We start from the raw sequence: 27,243 nt of genomic DNA on the forward strand, positions 1-27,243 counted from the left end.
GAAATGTCCTGTGTCATGTAAAAGAGAAGGAGGGAAAGGGAGGGATGGGCTTAAAGTCTAACTATTTCCTTTATAGGAGAGTAGTCCACAATTAGCTTCTGCTTGCTTATCACTCTCCACTATATATAAGTAGTCCCATAGAGAAGCCTCTATGGACAGACAGCTTCCACCTCTGGGGTAAGACACTTGTTATTTTTACATCCATTTGATTAGATCAGGCACATAGATACAACTCATAACACTTAGAGCTATTTGTCCACTATTGTGGACAAAACATGTGAGATTGCGTTTTGAATTGAGAGACTGACAATGTTATACAATAAAATGTTTGTCTCATAACTGAAATGCTATTTTGGAATGACAAACCTTCGTTAACTATTAGATTAGATACTGAATGGGGCAAAGTAAAACCCAGATTATATACTTCACTGACGAGAATTAGAAACAGGTGAACAAAAACACAGCTGTGAGCAATAGCGCGTAATCAGCACTGGACAGCGGCGCCACTAATACTCTGGGGAATCTGAGCGTAGACGAGTCGCTGGCCTACATGTAACAGGCACCATGCTCGGGCTACTTTGCTTTTTATAGGTATAGCATATCAAATTGGTGGCCATTTATCTAATGTCTGAATGCGGTATCATTCTTTTCTTAATTAAATGTAAAAATTACTTAAAATTAACCTAAATTAAAGTGAGTGAAATTAAAAGCCCCATCAGAAAAAACAATGTTTATTACATTTTCTGATATTGTAGAAATTGACGGTGCAATCAAAACATTGGCATGAGACAATTTTGTTATATGAATATTGGCTAATGGTGTTTACCAATAATTTTCTTATCGGTGCATCCCTACTATGTAACACTCAAATGTAATGGGAGTTAAAGCAATGACATGTAAATATTGTATACAATGTTTTGGTTGTGCTTTTTCTGTATAAATTACTAAAAAACTCAAATCAAATATATTTTACAGCACACACTAAGAGTCTATTTCATCTGGGACAGGAAAAACAGGTGAGACACAGTTTGATGGTATATACTACTAATGTATTCTGCTCAAAGCCTAAGGACCTAAGGACCATCAGTATAACTACTACAGTAATTGTATAAAATGAATGATGATATTGTTTTATTTAGTCTACACCTTTTGAATGCTTCTGAGGCCTACGTACTTTACAGTAATATAAAGTAAATTCATTATTTATAATTTGAATTAATGAGAAAAAAAGGAATAGATCTTGTAACAGTGATATATTTTTTACCCAGTAAACCGCCACCATGAGTACGGACGCGGAGATGGCCATATATGGCAAAGCCGCCGTTTACCTCCGTAAGCCTGAGAGGGAGAGGCTTGAGGCCCAGGCTGCACCATTTGATGCTAAGAATGCCTGCTACGTGCCTGATCCCAAGGAATTGTACCTTAAGGGTATGGTTGTTAAAAGAGACGGTGGGAAATGTGACGTAAAAGTCCTTGTCACTGACGAGGTAAGAGGATACTTAGCACGGAATGAAAAAAAACATTTAGTGGACGTTTCTGTACATGCCTGTGTTATTCATTTAGTGTAGGCTTCATACTTATTATTGACGTTTTTAAGGTAAAAACCTTCAAAGAAGATGAGATCTCACCCATGAACCCTCCTAAGTTTGACAAGATTGAGGACATGGCCATGATGACCTACCTCAATGAAGCCTCTGTCCTGTATAACCTCAAAGAGCGTTATGCAGCATGGATGATCTACGTAAGAAAATTATGAGCCACCTTAAGGAAGCAAAATACACCCTCCGAAAATGTACCATACTTGGGCTCTAAAATCAAAATTTGTCTTTACTCTCTGCTCATATGCAGACCTACTCTGGGCTCTTCTGTGCCACGGTGAACCCCTACAAGTGGCTCCCTGTGTATGACATGGAAGTTGTCAACGCCTACAGAGGGAAGAAGCGTATGGAAGCTCCACCCCACATCTTCTCCGTCTCTGACAACGCCTTTCAGTTCATGTTGACTGGTATGGACGCTCACTGATAGATGGCTGAAGTCATATATAGATGGATGCATTCTTAGTTGCTACTCGTATCACTTCTGAGACATTTATTTGTCAATTTACTTTCAGATAAGGAAAACCAGTCTGTCCTAATCACGTAAGTTAGAAACTTTAATTGAGTGTATATTTTTTATATTTCTATATATGTATATAAATATAAAGACTATATATGTATATAAATATGAAGACTATAATGCTTAATGACTTAAGATTCTTGACAATACTTATTTTAGTTCATGCAAACAAAATCATATTTTTTATCATCTCATAAACTAGTGGAGAATCTGGTGCTGGAAAGACTGTCAACACCAAGCGTGTCATCCAGTACTTTGCCACCATTGCTGTGTCTGGAGGTGAGAAGAAGAAGGAACCAGTTCCCGGCAAAATGCAGGTATGACCTTATACCTTATACCTTACCATAGAAAGTGCATGCCATTAATTGTTGACCCATCAACGTTTTTGCCCCCCAAAAAATGCTTTTCCATGGAACAGTTCAAGGGTGTAGGTTTCATTATACATGAAAACTGTAAATATATCCCCCCCAATTCTTAATTCACTGGCTGCATCATCAGTTTGAAAAAAATAATACATCCCCCTACATGTTAAATCAAAATAACTCCCTTAGTAAAGTTAAAATCTAGTTGATATCTTCAAAATATGTTGTCAAACAGCACAACGTGAATAAGATTGTTAGTATATTACTTGTTATTACTCATTCAGCAACTTGATAGTTTATGGATTTAGTGACAAGAGAATTATTTTGGATGATTGGTGATCAGTCTGAATGACCAATGTTTTGTCTCCCTTCAGGGTTCCCTTGAGGATCAGATCATTGCAGCTAACCCTCTACTGGAGTCCTACGGTAATGCCAAGACAGTGAGGAATGACAACTCATCTCGCTTTGTAAGTTTGGAGGGAAAATATTCATTTTCACATTTTACACTGACTTAAAAATCAATAGGATGCGTTGAAAAAGCCCTCTATATGACCTCTTTCAGGGTAAATTCATTAGGATTCACTTCCACATAACTGGAAAACTGGCTAGTGCTGACATTGAGACCTGTAAGTTGGTTTGAATGACTTCCCAGATGATCCTTTAAATACATGTTGGTGTCCATTCACTTGAAATTCAAATCTTTCTAATTTTTCTCTATCCTTTCAACCACGTTTCTCACAGACCTGCTGGAGAAATCCAGAGTGAGCTTCCAGCTGCCTGATGAGAGAGGCTACCACATCTTCTACCAGATGATGACCAACCACAAACCTGAGCTTGTTGGTGAGGCACTGCAGGGATTAAAGAAACAATATGTTCTGAATGACATTTACTCTTTTGTCCACTCATTGAGGGTTCTTCCTTTGACATAACATGTACACATGCCTTGGTTGATAGTCATTTTAGTTTTGTGTCTCCACAGAAATGTCGCTTATCACCACCAACCCCTATGACTACCCCATGATCAGCCAGGGTCAGATCACTGTGGCCAGTATTGATGACACAGTTGAGCTTGATGCCACCGATGTAAGTCACTAAAAGGGTTCAACTTGAAAATATAATAACACATATACTGATGGTTTAAAGTAAACTGTCTTTCCCCATCCAGGATGCTATTGACATCTTGGGCTTCAGCGCTGAAGAGAAGATGAGCATCTACAAGTTTACCGGTGCTGTCATGCACCACGGCAACATGCGCTTCAAGCAGAAGCAGCGTGAGGAGCAGGCTGAGCCAGATGGCACAGAGGGTAAGCCAAATTATTTCTATCAAAGTTCTAAAAAGCATGCATTTAACTATATTCCTGTGATAAACGTTGCACTCTGATGCTCATTGCTCCTATCCCTCCCCAGTGGCTGATAAAATCGGTTACCTTCTGGGTCTGAACTCAGCTGAAATGCTGAAAGCCCTGTGCTACCCCAGAGTGAAGGTCGGCAATGAGTATGTGACCAAGGGTCAGACAGTGCCTCAGGTAACAATAGACTTTAGAGCAGTCATTTTACAATCAGACTTCTTCTTTTGACCTGTGATGTGTTTGTAATGTGTTTGTAAAAAGAAATGTAATCACTTTGCATTTAATTAATACAAGTTCATAACATTTGTGTAAGACAGTGAAAGTCACTTTTAGCATTGATGTTACACAGGTGAACAACTCAGTGAGTGCTCTGGCCAAGTCCATCTATGAGAGGATGTTCTTGTGGATGGTCATCCGCATCAACCAGATGTTGGACACCAAGCAGCCGAGGAACTACTACATCGGTGTGCTTGACATTGCTGGTTTTGAGATCTTTGACGTGAGTTTAAGAAATACTTTCAAAAGTGGTTTCCTTCGTGTGTCATTAAACTGTACAGATAGTATCTACTCTATTTGAATGATTTGATTTAAAGGAACAGCAATCAAGTGTAGATAAAGTAACAAATGCATTTGGTATGGTGGGATCGCTCAATAAAGTTCTGCCAAACTTTGCAAATCTACAGTACAACAGCATGGAGCAGCTGTGCATCAACTTCACCAATGAGAAACTGCAACAGTTCTTCAACCACACCATGTTCGTCCTGGAGCAAGAGGAGTACAAGAAGGAGGGCATTGTCTGGGCTTTCATTGACTTTGGCATGGACTTGGCTGCCTGCATTGAGCTTATTGAGAAGGTGAGGTGTCTGTAAAAACTGTACTGATACAAAGTTATTCAAACATGTAGATACAGTATGAATAAACTGACATGTTGCTATCATACACAGTGCTTATTATATATCTTATTTTTGAGATCCGTTTCAGCTCACTCTTATTCACAGTATATTTGACTGATCAAAGTATATTTCTACACAGCCAATGGGTATCTTCTCCATCCTTGAAGAGGAGTGCATGTTCCCCAAGGCTTCAGACACTTCCTTCAAGAACAAGCTGTATGACCAGCATCTTGGAAAAAACAAGGCATTTGAGAAGCCTAAACCAGCCAAGGGCAAGGCCGAGGCCCACTTCTCCCTGGTCCACTATGCTGGTACAGTGGACTACAACATCACTGGCTGGCTGGACAAGAACAAGGATCCCCTGAATGAGTCTGTGCTTCAGCTGTATGCAAAGTCCTCAACCAAACTGTTGGCCACGCTCTACGTTGCTGCTCCACCTGAGGGTTAGTATGGTTGTATTAGATTACAAACACAAAAAGTTTATACATCGAACATATTACATTTAGTCATTTAGCAGACGCTCTTATCCAGAGCGACCTACGGTAAGTACAGGGACATTCCTCCTGAGGCAAGTAGGGTGAAGTGCCTTGCCCAAGGACACTGAGTCATTTGGCATGGTCAGGAATCGAACTGGCAACCTTCAGGTTACTAGCCCGATTCCCTAACCGCTCAGCCACCTGACTCCCTATTAACATGATTTGTTAATTAATTAACGCTATCGTTCAATCAATAATACATATGTATGTGTTATGCTGTCTAACTCCCGACTTTCCTATAACAGATACCTCAAAGAAAGGAGGCAAGAAGAAGGGAGGTTCCATGCAGACTGTGTCCTCTCAGTTCAGAGTGAGTGAGGTTTTTTTATATAATTTGGGAGATGGTGGTTGGGTGGATAATTTGGGATAGTTTCATGCTGTGATTGTACTCTGATATTAGTGAGGATTTTAGCTTCATTGTGAATAATATCTGAGAGTAACAATGCTTTATAACAACCTTACAGGAGAACTTGGGCAAACTGATGACCAACTTGAGGAGCACCCACCCTCATTTTGTGCGTTGTCTGATCCCCAATGAGTCTAAGACTCCAGGTATAACATATTGTTTCATGCACTATTTCTCTGAAGTCATTATTACATTAAACATAGAGCACGTTCATTCGATTATTATTTCTAATAAATAAGTACAAATAAGTTCCACAAAGTAAAAAGCTGACCCCAAATCTTTCATCCAGGTTTGATGGAGAACCACCTGGTCATCCACCAGCTGAGGTGTAACGGTGTGCTGGAGGGTATTAGGATTTGCACAAAGGGCTTCCCCAGCAGAATCGTCTATGCTGACTTCAAGCAGAGGTAGTCTTACACACAAATGCAACAAAGATATGGTAGATGGATAAAAACATAGCAAATAATAAACACATTTTAACCCTATTCAGATACAAGGTATTGAATGCCGGTGTTATCCCCGAAGGCCAGTTCATGGACAACAAGAAGGCTTCTGAGAAGTTGCTTGGGTCCATTGATATTAACCATGACGAGTACAAGTTTGGACACACTAAGGTAACATACCATACACTAATGATGATGAGAGGTTATTAAATATCAAATTTATCTGGTAGACATTCAAAATCGAGTTTCCATTTTTCTAAAGCAATCCAACAACTTAATAATTAACAAAATATGAGAAATGTACTGTATTATAAATATTTGATCCTCTGTAATACACAACCTTTGCTTTCTATTTAGATAGCAATGTGTTTACACCAAAAGTGTTTATTTCAGTTTGGTATTATACTTGTGTCTCAGGTGTTCTTCAAAGCTGGTCTGCTTGGTGTCCTTGAGGAGATGAGAGATGAGAAGCTTGCTACTCTGGTAACCATGACTCAGGCTCTTGCTCGTGGATACCTGATGAGGAAGGAGTTTACCAAGATGATGGAAAGAAGGTGAGATGGAGATGATAAAAGGAAAAATATGGATTCAAGTATTTGCATTCAAATCATATAATCATGCATAATCTGCATCGAGCTGAATCTCTTTTTGTTCATGCCTCTTTCTGTTAGAGAGTCTGTCTTCACCATCCAGTACAACATCCGCTCGTTCATGAATGTGAAACATTGGCCATGGATGAAGGTCTACTACAAGATCAAGCCTCTCCTGCAGAGTGCTGAGACTGAGAAGGAGCTGGCCAACATGAAAGAGGACTATGAAAAGTGCAAAGTTGCTCTTGAAAAGGCTGAAGCTCGCAAGAAGGAGCTGGAGGAAAAGATGGTGTCCCTCCTGCAAGAGAAGAATGACTTGGCTCTCCAAGTTGCATCTGTGAGTGAGCCACGCACACACACACACACACACACGCCCACACGCACGCACACCACATTAAAGTCTAATTAACCTGTTATTCTCAGGAATCAGAGAATCTGAATGACGCTGAGGAGAGATGTGAGGGTCTGATCAAGAGCAAGATCCAGCTGGAGGCCAAACTCAAAGAGACAACTGAGAGGCTGGAAGATGAAGAGGAGATAAATGCTGAGCTGACTGCCAAGAAGAGGAAGCTGGAGGATGAGTGTTCTGAGCTGAAAAAGGACATTGATGATCTGGAGCTTACCCTGGCCAAAGTGGAGAAGGAGAAGCATGCCACAGAGAACAAGGTATCAACATCTCACCAATATCCGAGCAGTAGTTTGTTAAAAAACACCAAACAATAGCTTTAACTTGAGCTAACTTTGTCTTTGTCTGCAGGTTAAAAACCTGACAGAGGAGATGGCATCTCAAGATGAGAGTGTTGCCAAGTTGACCAAGGAGAAGAAGGCCCTGCAAGAGGCCCACCAGCAGACACTGGATGACCTGCAGGCAGAGGAGGACAAAGTCAACACTCTGACCAAGGCCAAGACCAAGCTGGAACAGCAAGTTGATGACGTGAGTCAAGTTATGTTTTCTGTCTTTTTATCCAACTTTGCCTCTATTGGTATTGAATTTTATCGGTTTTGGGATTCAGTCTGACGTCTGACTACACTATAATAATATAAGGTGTTATGAATGAGCTGTTAACATCAAAGCTTAAGTATGAGAAACGCGTTTTGTCCTCCAGCTTGAAGGTTCTCTGGAGCAAGAGAAGAAGCTCCGTATGGACCTGGAGAGAGGCAAGAGAAAGCTGGAGGGAGACCTGAAACTGGCCCAGGAGTCCATCATGGACCTGGAGAACGACAAGCAGCAGTCTGATGAAAAGATCAAGAAGTAAGTATTGTAAAATCATTAGACTTTCTTGACATGATATGGATTTCATTCACTCCAGCAATCATTAAAACCAATTTTGACTTCCACATAATTGTTTCGATGTCCAATGTTCAAACCCATTCGTAGGTCAATGCATTTCACATTTTTTATTGATATTACTTCAACTTGGAGGAATGCAATAATAAAGACCTATGACACAGACTTTTGTTTTTCTAAATATACTATTCAGATGACATAGATTACATCGCTGATTATCTTAATAATTAGGCATAAAGGCATTGTTATGAAAAATGGTGGATGTGCTTTACAATGTAATCTCCACTCAATGACACAAAACTGAAAACTGACATGGATTCATTTGTGCACAAAAGGAAGGACTTTGAGACCAGCCAGCTCCTCAGCAAGATTGAAGATGAGCAGTCTCTGGGTGCCCAGCTGCAGAAGAAAATCAAGGAGCTCCAGGTGCGTTGTAGTTACTAAACCCCAGACAAGTCGTATTTCCTGTTTTGGGATGTATGAAATGTGACTTGCTTGTACTTAAAATCCATGTTGTCTAAAAAAGTCATTTTCTAATAAAGTCTAATAAAGTCATTTTCTGCTCATATTTAGGCCAGAATTTGGAGACTTTGATGCAAAACAATGTTTTTTCTATTGTAGGCTCGTATTGAAGAGCTGGAAGAGGAGATTGAGGCTGAGCGCGCTGCCAGGGCCAAGGTGGAGAAGCAGAGGGCCGATCTGTCCAGGGAACTCGAGGAGATCAGCGAGAGGCTGGAGGAGGCCGGAGGCGCCACAGCTGCTCAGATTGAGATGAACAAGAAGCGAGAGGCTGAGTTCCAGAAGCTGAGACGTGACCTGGAGGAGTCCACCCTGCAGCATGAGGCCACAGCCTCAGCCCTGAGGAAGAAGCAGGCTGACAGTGTGGCAGAGCTGGGAGAGCAGATCGACAACCTGCAGCGCGTCAAGCAGAAGCTGGAGAAAGAGAAGAGTGAGTTCAAGATGGAGATTGACGACCTCTCCTCCAACATGGAAGCAGTTGCTAAGGCCAAGGTATGAATCAAAGCAGAAAGATATAAGCATTTCAATCATTTGTAAATAGATTCATGTAGAGTGTAACATTGTGTTTGTTGCACAGGGCAATCTGGAGAAGATGTGCCGTACCCTTGAGGACCAGCTCAGTGAGATCAAGACCAAGAACGATGAGAATGTTCGCCAGCTCAACGACATCGGTGGACAGAAAGCCAGACTCCTCACTGAGAATGGTAAAAAAAAAAATATACCAGACACGATTAATGCGTTCAAAACTCTACATGCAGAAATATGTTCCACAAGGTGTAAATAAAAAAAAAAAAAAGTATAATCAAGAAACAGACCTAACAAAGAGCTTTCTTAATTCCACATAGGTGAGTTTGCTCGCCAGATGGAGGAGAAGGAGGCCCTGGTGTCCCAGCTGACCAGGGGAAAGCAGGCCTACACCCAGCAGATTGAGGAGCTCAAGAGGCTTGTTGAGGAGGAAGTCAAGGTAAAATAACCAAAGAAGCCTCGTGTTGACCAACTAAGACAGTTAAGTTGTACAGTACAGTAGTTAGCGAATACATTTACATTACATTTAGTCTTAGCAGACGTTCTTATCCAGAGCGACTTACAGTAAGTACAGGGACATTCCCCCGGGCCAGTAGGGTGAAGTGCCTTGCCCAAGGACACAACGTCATTTTGTGTTGCCGGGAATTGAATTGGCAACCTTCATATGACTAGCCCGATTCCCTAACCGCTCAGCCACCTGACTATGCTAATACTTACCGTCATAGATAGCATAATTCTTTGTCCATACTATATCACCCATGTCTCCCAATATTTTCCTCTCAGGCTAAGAACGCACTGGCCCATGGTGTCCAATCTGCCCGCCACGACTGTGACCTGCTGAGGGAACAGTTTGAGGAGGAACAGGAGGCCAAGGCAGAGCTGCAGCGCGGCATGTCCAAGGCCAACTCTGAGGTGGCTCAGTGGAGAACCAAGTACGAGACTGATGCCATCCAGAGGACAGAGGAGCTGGAGGAGGCCAAGTAAGTCCAAAAAAGTCCAAAACATAGTCATTCATCGTACCCCAATATAACATTATTGTCAACTACTCCAAGCTTGCAATCAGTACAGAACATATTTGCAATGTCATGATTTGTGTCAACAGGAAGAAGCTGGCTCAGCGTCTTCAGGAAGCTGAGGAGACCATTGAGGCCACCAACTCCAAGTGTGCCTCTCTGGAGAAGACCAAGCAGAGGCTGCAGGGAGAGGTGGAGGACCTCATGATTGATGTTGAGAGAGCCAATGCCCTGGCTGCCAACCTGGACAAGAAGCAGAGGAACTTTGACAAGGTGAAAAATATTGTGCCAGTTCGAGGTTTTGATGTAACTGTACGTGTGGAACATGGGTATTAATGTTTAATTGAATACATATATACATAAATGCATACATTGCAAGACTTATTTGGGATGTGCCTACTTGCCTAGATGAACCTAAATCTGCAATTGGGGCTTAATAACTCTATTGTCATGTTCATGTCCTTGTCATGTGCTTCTTCCTAGGTTCTTGCAGAGTGGAAGCAGAAGTTTGAGGAGGGCCAGGCTGAGCTGGAGGGAGCTCAGAAGGAGGCTCGTTCTCTCAGCACAGAGCTCTTCAAGATGAAGAACTCCTATGAGGAGGCTCTTGACCAGCTGGAGACTCTGAAGAGAGAGAACAAGAACTTGCAACGTGAGTTACAAAGTTGTGTGTGGTGCTTTCCCACATGTCAAGTACATCGGATAATACATTTTGGAATGAAACGATGTTTCTTTTTCAAATCACAGAGGAGATCTCTGACCTGACCGAGCAGATCGGAGAGACTGGCAAGAGCATCCATGAGCTGGAGAAGGCCAAGAAGACAGTGGAGACAGAGAAGTCTGAGATCCAGACGGCTCTGGAGGAGGCTGAGGTACAAACTCTTCACAATTCCCAGAAAAGAATAAACCCTCTTGGAATCACCACAACTAAGATTGACATTTGCAAATATTTTCATTCATTCAGGGAACTCTAGAGCATGAGGAATCCAAGATTCTTCGTGTGCAGCTGGAACTGAACCAGGTCAAGGGTGAGGTGGACAGGAAGTTGGCAGAGAAGGATGAGGAGATGGAGCAGATCAAGAGGAACAGCCAGAGAGTGGCTGACTCCATGCAGAGCACCCTGGACTCTGAGGTGCGCAGCAGGAACGACGCCCTGAGGATCAAGAAGAAGATGGAGGGAGACCTGAATGAGATGGAGATCCAGCTGAGCCATGCTAACCGCCAAGCTGCTGAGTCCCAGAAGCAGCTGAGGAACGTTCAGGCACAACTCAAGGTACCGTGAATATTGGCAATAGTGATGCGTATACTGCAGGTTATGGGTATGGTATTACATTACCAATGACTTCAGACCATTACTACAGATCTAGACTCAAAATAAGAAAATGGGGGCTCAAATGTCCATCTTGGATCATATTTGTTTTGGTTTGGATAACATGGGTGCATGAATATAGAAGGGCGAGGAATAATATCATCCATACAAAGAGCATGTATTCTCAGTACAAACAGTACTGCTGAAGCAGTATAAGCCATACTGTACACAGCAGCATCTCATCATTCCTCTCTACACTCTTCTGTGTTTCTAGGATGCCCAGTTGCACCTGGATGATGCCGTCCGTGCCGCAGAGGACATGAAGGAACAGGCTGCCATGGTGGAACGTAGAAACGGTCTGATGGTGGCAGAGATTGAAGAGCTGAGAGCAGGTCTGGAGCAGACAGAGAGAGGCCGCAAAGTGGCTGAGCAGGAGCTGGTGGACGCCAGCGAGAGAGTGGGACTGCTGCATTCCCAGGTGCGGACACATAAAGACAAGTAGATAAATAACTTGCACAGCAAAGGTTTTGTTTTGCTATATCCAAGTGTGCTCTCTTTCCAGAACACCAGCCTGTTGAACACCAAGAAGAAGCTTGAGGCTGACCTGGTCCAGGTGCAGGGAGAGGTGGACGATATTGTCCAGGAGGCCAGGAACGCTGAGGAGAAGGCCAAGAAGGCCATCACTGATGTGAGTTTGGATAACTAAGTATCCCAGCACAGTCACTATTGAGTGTGCTACTTTACCTGCACTGTCTTTAAGGGCACATCAAGTCATGTAACCATACCAGGTCATGTAACCTGGTATGATATATTATGTGTGCGTACGGCTCCTCAGTTCAACCAAGCTGCATTCTGTTGCTACAGGCGGCCATGATGGCAGAGGAGCTGAAGAAGGAGCAGGACACCAGCTCTCACCTTGAGAGGATGAAGAAGAACCTGGAGGTGACAGTCAAGGACCTGCAGCACCGTCTGGATGAGGCAGAGAACCTGGCCATGAAGGGCGGCAAGAAGCAGCTCCAGAAACTGGAGTCCAGGGTAAGTTTGCAAAAGTTGAAAATAAATCCCTGTTGCCTTGAGAAAGGTCAAATATTTGTAAGCCCCTTTTCCCCAGTTGTAATGCTGTTCAAACGGACCTTTTAGCATGGGAGTGATGGACTCACCATGAGCTACGGTTCTCGCTGCAGGTGCGTGAGCTGGAGACTGAGGTGGAGGCTGAACAGAGGAGAGGTGTAGATGCAGTCAAGGGAGTCCGCAAATATGAGCGCAGAGTCAAGGAGCTGACATACCAGGTAACAACGCACAGTCAAAATCAGCATATGTTGATACAACAGTTCATGTTGACACATCTCATTCTAATTGACCTTATTGTCTGCTTCAGACTGAGGAGGATAAGAAGAATGTAACCAGACTTCAGGACCTGGTGGACAAACTGCAGCTTAAAGTGAAGGCTTACAAGAGACAGGCTGAGGAGGCGGTAAGTCTAATAACTAATTTGACCCTTGCTTATGCAAAATAAAGCTTTCCTAGCTTTCAGTGTATACATATATGGCTTTACCAATGGTATTGCTCTTGTCTAAATGATCACTGCAGCAAGCACTTACAACATTTGTAAGAAATGTTTTTCAAATTCATTTATCCTAGGAGGAACAGGCCAACTCCCACATGTCCAAATTCAGGAAGGTTCAGCATGAGCTGGAAGAGGCTGAGGAGCGTGCCGACATCGCTGAATCTCAGGTCAACAAGCTCAGAACCAAGAGTCGTGATGCTGGAAAGGTAAAGTTCTGTTGATGTCACACCAAGGGTTCAGACAAGAAAATAATGCATTACAGTGTTTTGTCAGACCATTTATCAAATATAAATATAATTCAACACAATAATTCCCCGTTTTTTTCTTTCTCACCATCAGGCAAAAGATGCGGAATAGACATTAACCTGAACAAGACCTTGTGAATCACTGCTGTGTTTCATAAAATGTTTCACATCGTGGTATTTTGAGGATTTTTGAAAATAAAAAAATACATCTACAAAATGACATTGCTTGTGGGTTTGTTGTAGGAGGTAGAAATGTTGTCTAAGGTTGCACAGCTTTGTAAATATAAATTCAATTATATGGTCAATAAAGCATATCGTATCATAGTATTTATAAGAAAGAAATAAGAATTTTTAGAGCTACTGCGGCCTGTTTGAAGGTGCTATAGCTGAAAGCTCAGTCTAAAGATTTCTGTTTCAGTAAAAGATGTTTGAAAAAGTGAGTCCATTAGTGACTTCAAGGGATACAAAATATACTGATGAAAGAATTAAAATTTATTTAATATGCATCTGAAAAATGTGAGCCTAACACTGCCCACTGCCATACTTGGACAAGAAAAGTCTGCTCTCTTGGCATTTGATATTCATTCGATATTACATCTGGACACTGGTCATTCATTTGATACTATATCTGGACAAAATGTCAGCCTTCTGAGGTACCTTGTGTTACCTCTGTAGGAGAGTGAGCTGCAGGCCTCTGCTGCTCACTGGTGGATCGCTTAGGTATTATTTGTTAGTTGGTCAAGCGATGAAAAAAACCAAACAAACACATTCGTTACGCTTGCAATGTATGTAAGCGAATATGTTCTCAATAGTAGGCCTATGTTTCAAATAGGCTACAGCCGAACCCTCGTTTTGTTTTGATCAATAGTAATGTAGTTGATAATTGTGTCTTCTTGTCTGATCAATACGCAACTGTGAGGTGCGGGAATGGACAGAGCGGCCAGTAAACTGTCGTTCCACCAGCCCGACGTGCACAAATACACCTGTACAAATGCAAACGAAACTTCCACTCAAAATGCTGACAAAAGTTTGATAAATGATTTCCAATGTAATGTTATGTAAAGAAGTTAACCTTGATAATCTTTGAACCATACATGGTAACACCATGGGGCTTGGATTATTGTCAATCTATTAGCGTATTCCTATAGTATCTATTTTAATCTAAAGTGGAAGCAAACATTTCTTCAAGCATAGCCTCCATTAGTTATGAAATGGTAAAAAAAAAACACGGTAACACACTGTTCTTCTTTCTTCTTTTTTTGAGCACCAAAGACCCATTTTTGACCCAGGAAAAACCCTGTATGTAGGAGCGTGGTTCCTTGCACCTTCCTTACACAGTGCCCAGATGGTCGTGTCCCTTGACGGTCTGCATCATAACGAGTTGTCTTTCTGCGAGCGGCTGTAGTGGGCGGCTTGTCGCATCGTAGTTCCGCTTTTGGTTGAGTCTTTTATTCTGGAGATGGGCAGTGACCTGCTTTGTGTTTTTCGGGGGTTGGCTCTAACAGTCTAGTGCTGACAGGAAGAGCTGAGCGCGTCTGTCGTGACATCAGACGTTCTGCGGGTGAGCCTAATGCTTGGTCACAGGGAATATTTTTGATGTTCCGCAGACTGTGGAAGATCTCGGTCCCATCTGTGTGAGATTTTCCATCAGTTGTTTGGCACTGCGGACCTCCCTTTCTGCCAATTTGTTAGACTGTGGATACTCCGTGCTGCTGGTAACATGGATTAAGTCCCACTGCTTGGTGAAATCTTTGAAACGTTGGCTTGTGTATTGCCTCGCATTGTCTGTGATGAGAGTGTGAGGCATACCGTGAACAGAAAAATGTATTTTTAGCTTTGTGATCACAGCTGCTGAAGTTGCGTCAAGGAGGGGGTCCATTTCATACCATCCTGAGTACGAGTCTACCAGCACCTGGTATTGTTGTCCGTTCCACTCAAACATATCGGTAGCCACTGTGGACCATGGCAAGACTGGAACTGAATGTGGTTGTAGAGGTGTATGATGTGTATGTATTCTCTGTGTAGAAAACGGGGAATAACTGTTCTGTGGCCCTTAACAACTATCCCATCCTCCACTACCAACGTGTCTCTGTGAGGGACGAGTACGGACGAAGGGAAGGGTGGACGCTGCGTTCTTTGCCGGGCTATCCGCAGTGGATGACGGTGCTGAGAGTCTGTAACACTTGATCCTGTGCTGTGTGGGTCCGGAGCTCCTGTAGTCTGTTAGTTGAGATGTAGCTAACAGACATCACCTCAAACGTGTCGTCTGCAGCTGGGATAGTCTCGTTTGGAGCTCGTGATAGGGTAATCAGCTAGGTACATGTGCTTCCCCATCTATTAGACCAGTGTGATGTCATAAGCCTGTAACTGTGGCAACATCCTTTGCGGTCAGACAGGAGCAGTGTGGATGGGCTTCTTCAGGAATGTGACGAGGGGTTGGTGGACAGTCTCAACGACCGTGTTCTCTACACACACGTAATCCTTAAATTTGATGCACGCAAACAACACAGCTCCTTTTCGATATGAACATACCTTGTTTGTGAGCATTTGAGACGTGTAGGCAACTGGTCTCCCATCCTGTAGACATGCAGCACCAAGTCCATAACATGACGCATCACAGGTCAGTGTGACTGGTTTTCTTACGTCGTAGTAGGATAAAATCTGTGAACTTGATAAGCATGACTTGAGACGGTCAAATGCCTGCTGATGCTGTAGAAACAAACACCACGCAGTATCTTTGTGTGTGAGCTGTCTCAGAGGTGCTGCAATATCGCTGAGGTTTGGCATAAACTTCCAGAGTTAATTCACCATGCCAAGGAATCGCTGCATGGCTGGAACATCCTAGCGGACTGGCATGTTTGTGATTGCCACTTTTTTGGCAGGGTCAGCTTTGAGGACCTCCTTTGTGAATATGTGACCCACATAACAGACCTGGTCCAGGAAGAACTTGCACATGAGAGGGTTAAGCCGGAGGTTTATCTTTCGTGCCCGGTCAAGCACTGTTTTTTAGGTTGGCATCGTGTTCTGCAGCATCGCAGCCCCCCTATGATGATGTCATTAACTATGATAGCACACGGATCCCCTGCAAATAGCTGTTGAGCGCTGGAACACCTCGCTTGCTGAGCTTATGCTGAATGGCATGCGGAGGAATCTGTAGCGCCCAAAAGGTGTACTGAATGTGGTCAGCATTGATGATTTGTGGTCAATCTGTATTTGCCATAATGAGCTATTTGCATCTAGCACAGAGAACACTATAGCACCTGACATTTGGGCAGCCACTTCCTGTGTAGTGAGGTCTCTTCAGGGCTGTGTTGAGGTCCTTTCGGATAGATGCACAGCCTGATTTCCTGTTTGTCCTTTTTGTGTGCTGCAACCATGGACGAAACCCAGTCTGTAGGTTCAGAAACTGTGGTTATGAGCCTTTGTTCTGAATGCTGTTGAGCTCAGCTTTGACTCCCCTTACAAAAAAGTATACAAAAAGTATATTAAAGTATACTATAAGTATACTAAAATATGGATAGTACACTTTTAGTTCACTTTTGATATACTTTTAAGAAGTATGCTTAGAAAATAGTTCACTTTTAATAAACTTTTAAGAAGTATACTTAGAACATAGTTTACTTTTAATATACTTTTAAGTATGCTTTGAAAATAGTTCACTTTTGTATACTGCAAAGTAGCCTGTGAAGTGCACTTTCAGTTCATCAAGTATACTTCCTCAAGTACTTCAAAGTATACTTTGGAATACCCTAAAGTAGCCTGTGTAGTGCACTTTCAGTTCATGAAGTATACTTCCTAAAGAACCTCAAAGTATACTTTGCAATACTTTCAAGTGCACTTTCATTTAATGTAAGTACGTCAACAAGTAAACTTCTAAATGTAATTTTACTATTATTTACTAATGTATTAAAATGTTTATGGGCCCCTCAAACGCCTCAGATATTGAGTCACGAGAACGGGGCCCTCGTAATAGTTTACTGCAGATTCGTAGCTCTTCACTACGTACTCAATAACGTACTTTTAGGGGTATGCTTAGAAACAGAAAATGGTATACATTTTTCTGGAGTAGGGTGTATGTTTTTTATTATTATACAGCAAAAACAGTCAAAATAATTTTAAAGTACATTACAGGTTACATTTTTTAGATCCATCTCATTCTAATTATTCATGTCAATGAAAATCTAATGCATTGCCCATTGAATCTTTTTTGTTACTGAAGCTGTAACCTTAATTACTGCTAAAACATTCTGAAACCCCATACTCTTGTACAAATAATTAACAATTGGAGTATTAATGGAAAAAAACGAAAAAGCTACTTTAGAATTTGAAGGTTATACTGTAAAACTGAAGGAAGAATGAAATAACAACGTGAAATAATGGAGATAGTGTGGCTCATTGGCTAGTCAATTCCCATGATGGAAGGCGGTAAATAGTGTTAAAATTTGCTGATAAGTTTGCCGTTTGTTCGAAATACAAATGTAACTTCATGAATTTCGTTTTTTAAATGTGTCTGCTTAGAATGTAGAGTTTTGTTGCGTGGTAATTGTCATTGTTGTGCTGGTTTACCATTGTAACCATGAGTTAAATGACTGTTACATTTGATAAGAACAGCTGGATTCTAGGAATGTTATTGAGTATGCAGTGAAGAGCTACAAATCAAAGTATAATTTGAAGTACTTTAGGAAGTATACTTTATGAACTGAAAGTGCACTACACAGGCTACTATGCCGTATTCAAAAGTAAACCTTGAAATACACTAAAAGTGTACTAAATGACCTAAAAAGTGGGCCAATTCAGTTTACTTAGTACCAAAAAAGTATATAAATAAGTACACTGCTAGTATACTTTAAGTAACATGATAATAGTATACTTTTTATGCTAAGTATACTTACAAAATAAACTTGAAGTATACTTTTTTTTGTAAAGGTCTTGCTTGCATGGTTGTACAGCTGGATCCAGGTTCATGGAGTATGATGTGATAGGGAGTTCTCCAAGCTCGTCACTGAACACGTCTTTGTATTGTACATGGATCTGGTCGGTGACATCAGCATTGCTCTCGGTGCTGACCTGATGTACATATGGGTTCATTGTGACAATTCCGAAGAGCACACACGCACAAAATCCCAATAGTGCCACTACATCTCTGTCCACTAAGAAAAAAGGTAGTGTGTGTTGCTGGTTGCTGTCCATCTAAACGACAAAGCAGTGTGACTATGCCTTTAGTCTCCATTTTGCTTCCTCCATAAGCTACTAGGCTGATATCTATACTGTGTTCCACTGGTTGCTTGCCATTAGCCAGCTGTCGGAAAGTGTCTTTTGACATTACATTGCACTTTGCACCTGTTACTAACCTTCATCTCAATTGGCCGGTCACGTACATGCAGTGTAACAAATCCTTCATCTTCTCCCCGTTTGAGGATTGATAGTTTCCACTTTGACACCATCCACAGCATTTTTTGTATTGATTAAATTTTCTACAGATATGGCCCTGCTGCCAGAAAGCAGGACATATGTCTGTCTGGGCGGCATGGCTGCCTCCACAGTTACTGCAGTTTGTAATGGATTTTGCTTCACGTTGGCCTGCTTGAGGTTTAAGTCTTGACCTGGAGTGCCACCGACTGGAGTTTGGCTGAATTGCATCAACAGTGGTAGCAAACTATTTTCTAACAATTTTGCCATTTACAGGTGTCTCTGTAATGGACTTTTTTTGTAATGGCCTACTATTGTGCTAGAGCACGAGGCCATCATTGGTGGCTTCAAGTGCCTCTACTGGTTAGTAAAATGGGGTGTGATTATTTTAAGAAGTTAAAGGTAACACACCTAAACCTTAAGATAAATGTCACCTATCATTTAAACATGCATTTAATCTTTACTTTATTGACTATACATGTTTATGTATAGATATATATGGACACAAACTGTTGTTGTCTAACACAACAAGGAGCAGGAGCTGTCCGGACCAATGACATTTTCAGGGCGGGCTTTATACGATGATGGACAGATGATCAACAGTAACGTAATCAACCACGTCACCAAAGAGCGCTTGGGTTGAATTTTGTTTTCAACAAACAACATATTACGTTGCTCTGATTGGTTGTATGTCTATCCAATTGAGCGAAGAGACATTTGTTTTGCGAGTTCGGTTGAAACATGCCCCATACTTACAGCCCAACGGAGAGATATCAGACTCATATTCTGCCTAGAATTATGAGTATGACAACGTCAGGCTATGGGAAACACTGATGTAACACCTAATTAGAGATGGTGGTTCTCTGCTGTGTATCTGTCCCTAAACTACTGGTTGAGGGTGGTTGATCAGGGCTTGGTACTGTTGCGGAGTCTACAGACCTGCTGGCTGGCTGAGGTTGATGTGTGCCTGAACTGCTTGGAGATGGTTGCTTATCATCTGTATCTTCCTCTTGGCCGCGTGCTCCTCCTTGTGCTATTTCAGAATTTGACCCTGCATTGATACAGGATCAGTGTGAAAAGAGACAAAATATTCAAATAAAGAATCTTATACCTTTTTTTTTTTTTTTTACATTAAAAACTGAAAGCATGCAGCCGAGGAGCTCTCCACATTTATTATTTATTAAAAACGATTTCATAAATCTATTATAAAAGCATAATATAATGTAAAGTAACGGCGTCGGTTACTTGTAAAATGCATAGATAATGTAGAACAGTAGCCTAAAATCTAAATTTAGCTTGCACCTGTTAACATATAGTACTCAAATATATTTGAGTTGGCTAACATTAGCAATAAGGCTAGTTCGAAGTGTATGCATAGGCTAACCATTACATTTGCAGCACATTTCCCGTATTTAAGAATGATTAAACATGGACTTACCTGCAAGTGATGCATGGCCATCATCTAGCAGTATATTCTTTCTCTGCTCCTGACTCCTGCTGTCTTTTCGAGGCCATTTCCAAAAAAGTTGACTTTTAGCCTAACGTCAAACATACCATGCGGGGGGGGGGGGGGGGAGGGAACCATCGATACTTTCTTGAGCAATTATCTATTGTTCTTCCTGTTTTGTGATATACATGCCTAAACAGTGACTAATATTTATATACTGAAATAATATTGGCATTATGACTATGATGATTTTTCATTAGGCTATTTTTGGTGCCCCCTCAGCACTTGGTGCCCTAGCACAGCGCCTAATGCGCGTGGTGAGAGCGGCGGCAGTTGAACTACCGTTTCCAAATACCAATGGATCCAGGCTAAAAAGATCAGTCTCCAATAATAGTATTTGTTATTATTTTCGCTCTTCGCAAGAAATCTTGTGTTTCACTCCCACGGTTTTTCCCCGCTCTTTTCTAAGGGCGACCTTCAATATGTATGTGTCATTTAATTGGCCCAAACCACCAAACCATCTCAATCTGATAATTCCACTGTCAGTAGACTAACTTTTAATTAACCCATTAGTTACCTTAGGTTACATTCTGGACACTGGGCATTCATTAGGATTCCTCTGTCAGGAGGAGAACTATTATTTTATATATTTCTGTCTACTTTGGTCCATCACTCTCATCTACCAGCTCCCTGTAGTATGAGTTGTTGGCTGCAGAGGGCAGTATAGCTCTTCCTGTGGAAGTGGAAACAAGTGTGATTAATATTGATGGTGAGAGACAATGGGAGAAAGAATGAGAAAGAAAGAATGAGAACAAGAAAAATAGATTTAGAATAGAGTTAAAATCATTGCAAAGTCAAATGTGAGGAAGCTGTAAGACAATTTTTGCATTGACCAAAAGTGAAACTTTCCTGATCCTAATTACAGTGGAATTTTGGCACTGATACACAGGATGTAGCAGGCCACAGTCACTGTGTAGCAGTCACTGGAGACATCACACACTAATAAAGATCCTAACATATTAACACATTTGGTGGAGTCGGTGCAGTATTTGTGGTTGGAAATGGTGACATGGATCATGGAAAGTTTTGTTTTCTCACCTGAGCTTTCAGCAGCGTGGATTTATCAACTGTTGAACGATATACTGGCCTGGATTAGCAGGAAGGGATGCCATACATAGAAGGTGAGGTCCCTAACCATATGCCACACTTTCTGCATACACACACGCACACAAACACACAACTCTCTTGGGACACAAAACTAAGAGTGTGAAGAAAAACAGGATTCCATTTCTCAGTAAAGCCAAAACAGAGGTGCTGACTGTTTCCTCTGTGGACTCCCAAAGGGCACGTTATCAACGGAGTGTTATGAGATAAGAACTGGCATTGTTTATTCAGGAGGTTGGCTCAGCTGACTTTGAATGATAAGAAACTCATATTAATACTCGTGGATGCAGATTTGATGTGCCAATCAGGATTAAAGGTCACGGTTTATGACGCTAAGACAAATAATGCTTTACAGGGATTTGTAAACGTGGAGAGTTTTGGACCCACAGAACACATACAACTTTTCTCAGCTCAACTTGATGCTCAGAGACACCTCAACTAATCTGACTGATCCAATTACATACACACTTACACAAACACACACAAACAAACAAACACAAGCTCGTACTCACACACACATGGACACTCAAACACACCAGGGATGAAAGAACCTACACTTTGCCTATATGTATTTTCATCATTGTCGAAACAAAGTCATCAAAGATTATGAGACGAACATGATGCTATTGTTTGAGACCACATCAAAAGGGATGTAAAGAGAGCTTTAGTTGTGGGTATACTCCTGCTGGATGATGGCTAGGTGCAAGATCTGCACCAGAGGCAGAGCCAGTAGTTTCTCCCAACATCTGTTCAACAGTAAGTCATATCCGTGTTAACTTCCCCGGTGAAAACAATTCCCTGGGTTGATGTTTATTTGTCTCGTATCGTTGATGTTCACCCCCCCCCCACCCCTCTCTCAACCACAGAGGGCTGTTGGCTCAGCTGAGCTAGAAATCATGGGAAAATAGTCCTCCAAGAAACCCTTTGTTATCTTTGGAGGACTGTTGGGCTTGGCCTGGACAGTACATTTATGTTGGGACTACCTTAAAGGAATGTCTGTCAGATCAACCTGATCTATATTTATGCAAAGTGATGAACCTAACCACAGAGATAAATCCCTCAATCTTATTTAGTTTCGTCCCTAAATATCTTAGGACAGCATTGGGGTTTCGACACAGGATGTGGACCTGCATCCAGGTTGCATGTGTTGAAGGAGGCTTTTTCATAACAAAGGATTTTTCGCACTTCAGGTGGGCAGATGTTACTATGAACTAGGTTAACAAAGCAAATCTCACAATAGCATCCATGGCTCTCAAGGGGGCCAAACAAAAAAGATCACAGGAATTCTTGCAGCCACCAGCGGATTTTTTTGGGGGGGCAGGATGGGGGGAGTGGGTCAGGGTGGGGGGGAGTGGGTCGGAGTGGGGGGGGGGGGTCAGGGTGTGGTTCTTGAGGTCAGACACCCCCCCCTTCCTCTTCCTTCCACTGGGAGGGGTCCACAGAGTTCTAACAGCAGGAAAGGACTGAAGGTCGGTGCACAGCCTTGTCCTCTTCCTACACCATTAATCTCTGACACCCGCACACAATTATGTTCTCTGTCTCACACATACACACGCAAACAAACACACAATAAAAAAGAGAAGTGGATCCTGCCAGAAGACAGAAGATAATCAAACAAGACAGTCGATCTACAGAGTTGGTCTGCACACACAAAATTGCACTCCTCATCGCTGAGCCTTCGTAAAACAATCAAACCTCCAAGACAAAACATTTTCTTGAGATCAAGGATTTATACAGTCCAAGGCTTAAAAATAGGAGGATGCAGGCACCTCCTTTTCATTTTCAGGAAACCCGCAATGTTTCGTACAATAAATAATCTGGTCCATCCCTAAACTTTGACATCCCTCCACGCGCTATCTGAAGAGGCTGGTGGATGCATACAATCAGCAGATTATTGATGAACTAAATGAAGGAGGCGCCGACTCACTGAGGCCATTAAGCAGGAGAGGAGAGACTTAATGTTTCCTCTGTGTGCGGATGTGCCAGTCCTGAGACAATGCTAATTAAATCTTCCTCTTCTATTATCTACTTCTTTTTGCCGTCATTAAGAGGGCTGATTAAGAGTCTCGACAGAGGTTGTCTCCTCACGTACTCACCCTCAGTATAATCTGACTGTGTTACGCCTCTCGCTACAACCTTCTGCTGCTAGAAAGAACCATGAACCATAACCATGGAGTTGAAGGTCCTCCACATTCTATCAGTGCACAATGTTGATAAGCTGGGACTCTTTGGTTCTGTCTGTCCAAATTGGAGGAAAAAGAGAAGGAAAACAGCGGACAGTAGGACCCTGAAGGACAGATGTCGTAGCGATACTGCAGGTTTCTTGCTTCAAACAAAGAGTGCGCTATGATGTAAACTGAGGTCATGTCTTCGCCAAGCACACCTCATTGGTTGCTTGCAGACACCGCTGTTAGCTTGGTGATTGAATGATCACCAACACACCATGTGGCAATGTGCCATGCACCATCCCTGGGGCTATGGTGTGTGTCTGTCTTTCTGCAGCTGTGGTGATTGTGTGTGTATGTTCTGTATTCGTGGGGTTGTGGTGTGGGTATGTATCACTGAGTATCAGTGTATTATGGGTGTGTGGGTTGGGGTGTGTTGGCATGGCTGCTGCATACCAATGGCATTAAGCAGTGTATATATTCCTCATCACGCTCGATCTGGAGCAATAAGTATGTTACGGTTGCCAGACATGATGGTTCCATCCCCCTGGGGACACAGATCATTAGGTTTTGTGATATAGCAACCTACAGGGTCACATATCCTGTCTATAAAAATGCTAGAAATAACCCCCCCTCGTAAAGCAAGGCATCACTTTGCGCACACACACACACACTCTCTTCAGCTGGACATGGTTGGGTGTTTAAAGCAGTGCCATTGTGATTCAGTATATTCATAAGCAATCTACTGTTCTTCCTCATTTACTGAAAACCAACAGCGCCCCAAGCTGTTTCACACATACTGTGTTTCAGAGATCTAACCTGCGCATGGCCCTCTCAGGGAGGACTGGGAGGCCTCAGTCTTCATGTGTTTTGATGGTGCTCCATTAACCATGAAGGTTATTAGCCCATGGCGGTTCTAATATGGCCAGGTCTACCAGAACTGAAATACCAAGCCGCAATGACCCGCACATAGGAAATGACATCCTATTAAACCAGCCTCACATATTACTGTAATAAACACATCCGCAACTGTCCTCATGGCCTTTTTAATTACATATTTTAGTCTTCTAGGGCTTGTGCAGGTTCATGTCACTGAAGCCCCACCCAAGAAGATCAGAGGCTTGGCATGTCTAGACAAAATGGACTATGCTTACAGCATCAACTGTTACCATACTGTACACCTATGGACCCTTGCACAATAAATCAAGATTCTCATTCAACCTTAAATGGAATTCTTTATTCAAAAGAACGGGAATGGAAATTTTGCGTATGGCACAAGGTAGCCCGTGTATGCTGGATACAAATGGGAGCTCATGCAGGAATTGGTTCCTCTTTTGAACATTCAGAGGAAGGTATATTGTGTCTCAGTCTCAGGTACAACACTGTTCCTATTACAGCCAGCCAGACAACAGTAGTGCACACTCCAGCCAGGACCACAAGCAGCAAGGACATTCCTAGATTGGAGGGGTGTTGCAAAGGGTAGTGACCGATAAGAACATTTGGAAATGCATTCCTTTCATGCATTTTTAAAAGTATGCGTTATTGATATACGTTTCCTTGCTTATGCCTTCAGCAAAATACAACAAAAATGTTTTACAAATTAAGGCGGCATTTCCAATTGCAGCAGAAGAATTGTTGTCATCCATGCATCAAGTCAGCAAACCTACATGAATGCAGTCATGGTGTTGAGCACAGTTATGAAGGCAGAGTGGAGAAGGTCTCACCTTCTGAGGCTTGGTCCTCCACTACCTGCAACTCTGCCTGCTCAGCAGGAAAATCTGGAAGACCCTCCTCCTGGACCCTTCTCTGGATCAAGATGGGTCCCAGGACTTCATCCCTTTCCCAAAGATTCTCTGGAGGAAAAAAAGGCATGATAACCATACTTCCGGACCATGGACTCCAACTGCTTTCCTCATCCATCTGTTCCCTACCCGTGTCTGAGGTCAGACTCCTCCCCTTCCTCGTCTGGCGAGCACAGGTCTTCTCACAGCAGTCACACACATCGGACGAGCCCTCTGAAGGTCTCCATCTGCGCGCAGGGCAGAGGCAATCGTCGTTAGCTCAGCGAACCTCTGGGAAGGCTCACGCATTGGTTGACGTTCAGAAACGACCTCCCATGCTTCCGGACAAACCTGACAGCACGCGAGTCAAAGGAGCAGGCCTTGTTTTCAGAGTCGTTGGGGATGAAGGCGGATCTTGCCTTCAGGTGACAGGTGATATAGATCTGGGAAAAATGGGACAATAAAAAAATGCGTTGGGAGTTGGGATAAGCCTTGAGCACCAGTCCACAGTACAATGGTTGAAGCAGAGTTGTTCCGGCTCATTCTACTCACTGAACTCCTGTCATCCAGGTGGAACTTAAAGGCTTCAAGCGCCAGCTGGAGTCTTTCAGGGCTGGTAGTCTGTAAAAAGTGGGACTTGGAGCTTGCCATATCACCGTCCATTAGACACCTGGAGGCAAGAATCAAAGGAGCTGTTTGATAGTCAACATGCAGGTTGGCGGGTACTGTTCTCCTGTACTACACAAGCTCACCCATGGTTCTGAATGAAGGAGTATCTGGGTTCAGAGTTCACATCCAGGGACAGTGTGGCCACACAGCGGTCTATGATTATCCTGAGGGGGGCGTGATTGTACCGATGAACGGACGCCTCTATGTTGATAAAATCACCCAGAAAGTAACGACCTGATGACCTCCTAGCTTGCCAGTCATCTAAAAAAAAAAAAAGACGTTAAAGACTCAATTTTAGGCAAACAATTCAACTGAAGTAAAGTTTGACACAAGTTTACCAGTTTCTGTTCAACCTTGTTTGTAGCTGGGTAAAGTAAAGGTTTCGGTGTCTCCAGAAACTTCTGTGTCCTGAGTCTGGACTTACCAGTCATGAGGTGGAGTGAGAAAAGCAGCTGTTGCTCCACTACTGTGGAGGCAACAAAGGGGATCCAGGTGGGATCCAGGCCTTTGCTGCTCACATTGATATGCCTGGATTGGAAGACAAGTAGCCTGTGTTTTAGATGAGAACGTTTTCATACCCGAGCAGTTAGTATTGACGTCACAAATCGCAAGTTACAGGTTCACGTGAGTCAGAACCTTCTCACCTTTGATAATAGCATTGAATGCTGACCTCGGCGCTGTTCCCCCTAACAATGGAGGTATCTTTGATGGGAGTTGGAGCGTAGGCCAGTTTGAAGGTGTAAACCAGAACATCCTCAAAGGCCTGAGGGAACAACAACATACATTCAGTCTCCTCTCTTCCTCGACCACAAACATGTTCAACCCCCACATCCTCACAACAAGCCATCTTCACACCATCAGCAAGCTGTCGCATCCTTGCAGCTCCGCCTCAAAGAGCAGCATCTTCTTCTCCTGGTCAAAGGCTTTCAAAGGGCAGCCCCCCAGGGTCAGGTCAGCGGGGTTGATCAGCTGACCGGTCCCCAGGAAGTCCTGCTGGGCCACCACCCGCACCAGGGCTTCCCCACACTCCACTTGAACGCTGTTGGCTGGCACCGGCCCCGGCTCCAGCTCTTCTGCCGTTGGTGGCATGTGGAGTTTGACAGGAGCTGTTGTGGCCCAGTGTGACTCAAAAGCTTGCTGCTTTCTATCATAGTTTGATCCCACACGTATGTGGGAGAGGAACAAAACCAGCTCAACAAGGTAAACTTTAATCCACATCTCCTCAACACGTGTCTTTCGCGTTCTCAGAAACACTTCAGTTTTGATTTTGGATAGAAAACCCTTAGCACTTGAAAGCTGCTATTTATGAGTGACTGATTGATTTATGAGCCCTGCAGTTGAACACCTGCGGAGGATTAGTTTAATTAGCCCTTCCACCTTCCTTGTCTTTCACCTGGTCAGATTCAGGTAATTACAACTCAAAGTGCATGCAAAATGTAGGAAGGGATTGG

General features: G+C 42.8%; 3 protein-coding genes across 3 annotated transcripts in view; 1 reads left to right on the forward strand and 2 right to left on the reverse strand.

Moving 5' to 3' along the window:
• The window catches only part of LOC146261087 (muscleblind-like protein 2a), a 133,421-nt gene extending 113,288 nt beyond the window's left edge, over positions 1-20,133 (reverse strand). The window contains exons 1-2 of the mRNA XM_084668446.1: positions 20,005-20,133; positions 19,506-19,617 (exon numbers count right to left, since the gene is read on the reverse strand). The gene's annotated coding sequence lies outside the window, so the exon portion shown is untranslated. The remainder of the gene's footprint in view (positions 1-19,505; positions 19,618-20,004) is intronic.
• Positions 975-13,374, forward strand: LOC146261093 (myosin heavy chain, fast skeletal muscle-like). Its single transcript, XM_084667599.1, has 40 exons — positions 975-1,016; positions 1,269-1,487; positions 1,598-1,741; positions 1,849-2,005; positions 2,111-2,138; positions 2,318-2,432; positions 2,852-2,944; positions 3,040-3,103; positions 3,219-3,317; positions 3,457-3,560; positions 3,643-3,781; positions 3,885-4,003; positions 4,176-4,325; positions 4,510-4,680; positions 4,859-5,162; positions 5,501-5,565; positions 5,720-5,807; positions 5,951-6,068; positions 6,152-6,275; positions 6,522-6,658; positions 6,776-7,031; positions 7,118-7,360; positions 7,452-7,628; positions 7,801-7,946; positions 8,318-8,408; positions 8,604-8,993; positions 9,079-9,205; positions 9,347-9,465; positions 9,810-10,006; positions 10,129-10,312; positions 10,523-10,688; positions 10,784-10,908; positions 11,001-11,309; positions 11,620-11,823; positions 11,908-12,033; positions 12,210-12,380; positions 12,530-12,634; positions 12,724-12,819; positions 12,987-13,118; positions 13,252-13,374. The coding sequence occupies exons 2-40, from the start codon at positions 1,281-1,283 to the stop codon at positions 13,267-13,269; spliced, it is 5,808 nt and encodes a 1,935-aa protein (XP_084523725.1). The 5' UTR covers positions 975-1,016; positions 1,269-1,280; the 3' UTR covers positions 13,270-13,374.
• Positions 20,134-24,557: 4,424 nt separating the features above from the next.
• LOC146261094 (zona pellucida sperm-binding protein 3-like) lies at positions 24,558-27,076 on the reverse strand. Its single transcript, XM_084667906.1, has 9 exons — positions 26,648-27,076; positions 26,437-26,555; positions 26,217-26,320; positions 25,876-26,053; positions 25,676-25,793; positions 25,475-25,566; positions 25,274-25,371; positions 25,067-25,195; positions 24,558-24,796 (listed from the first exon to the last, which is right to left on the reverse strand). The coding sequence occupies exons 1-9, from the start codon at positions 27,008-27,010 to the stop codon at positions 24,654-24,656; spliced, it is 1,344 nt and encodes a 447-aa protein (XP_084524032.1). The 5' UTR covers positions 27,011-27,076; the 3' UTR covers positions 24,558-24,653.
• Between the last annotated feature and the right edge of the window lie 167 nt (positions 27,077-27,243).

This window comes from Hypomesus nipponensis, chromosome 12 (genome assembly GCF_054491055.1).
Source record: "Hypomesus nipponensis isolate SF chromosome 12, ASM5449105v1, whole genome shotgun sequence".
In the NCBI taxonomy this organism is placed as follows: domain Eukaryota; kingdom Metazoa; phylum Chordata; class Actinopteri; order Osmeriformes; family Osmeridae; genus Hypomesus; species Hypomesus nipponensis.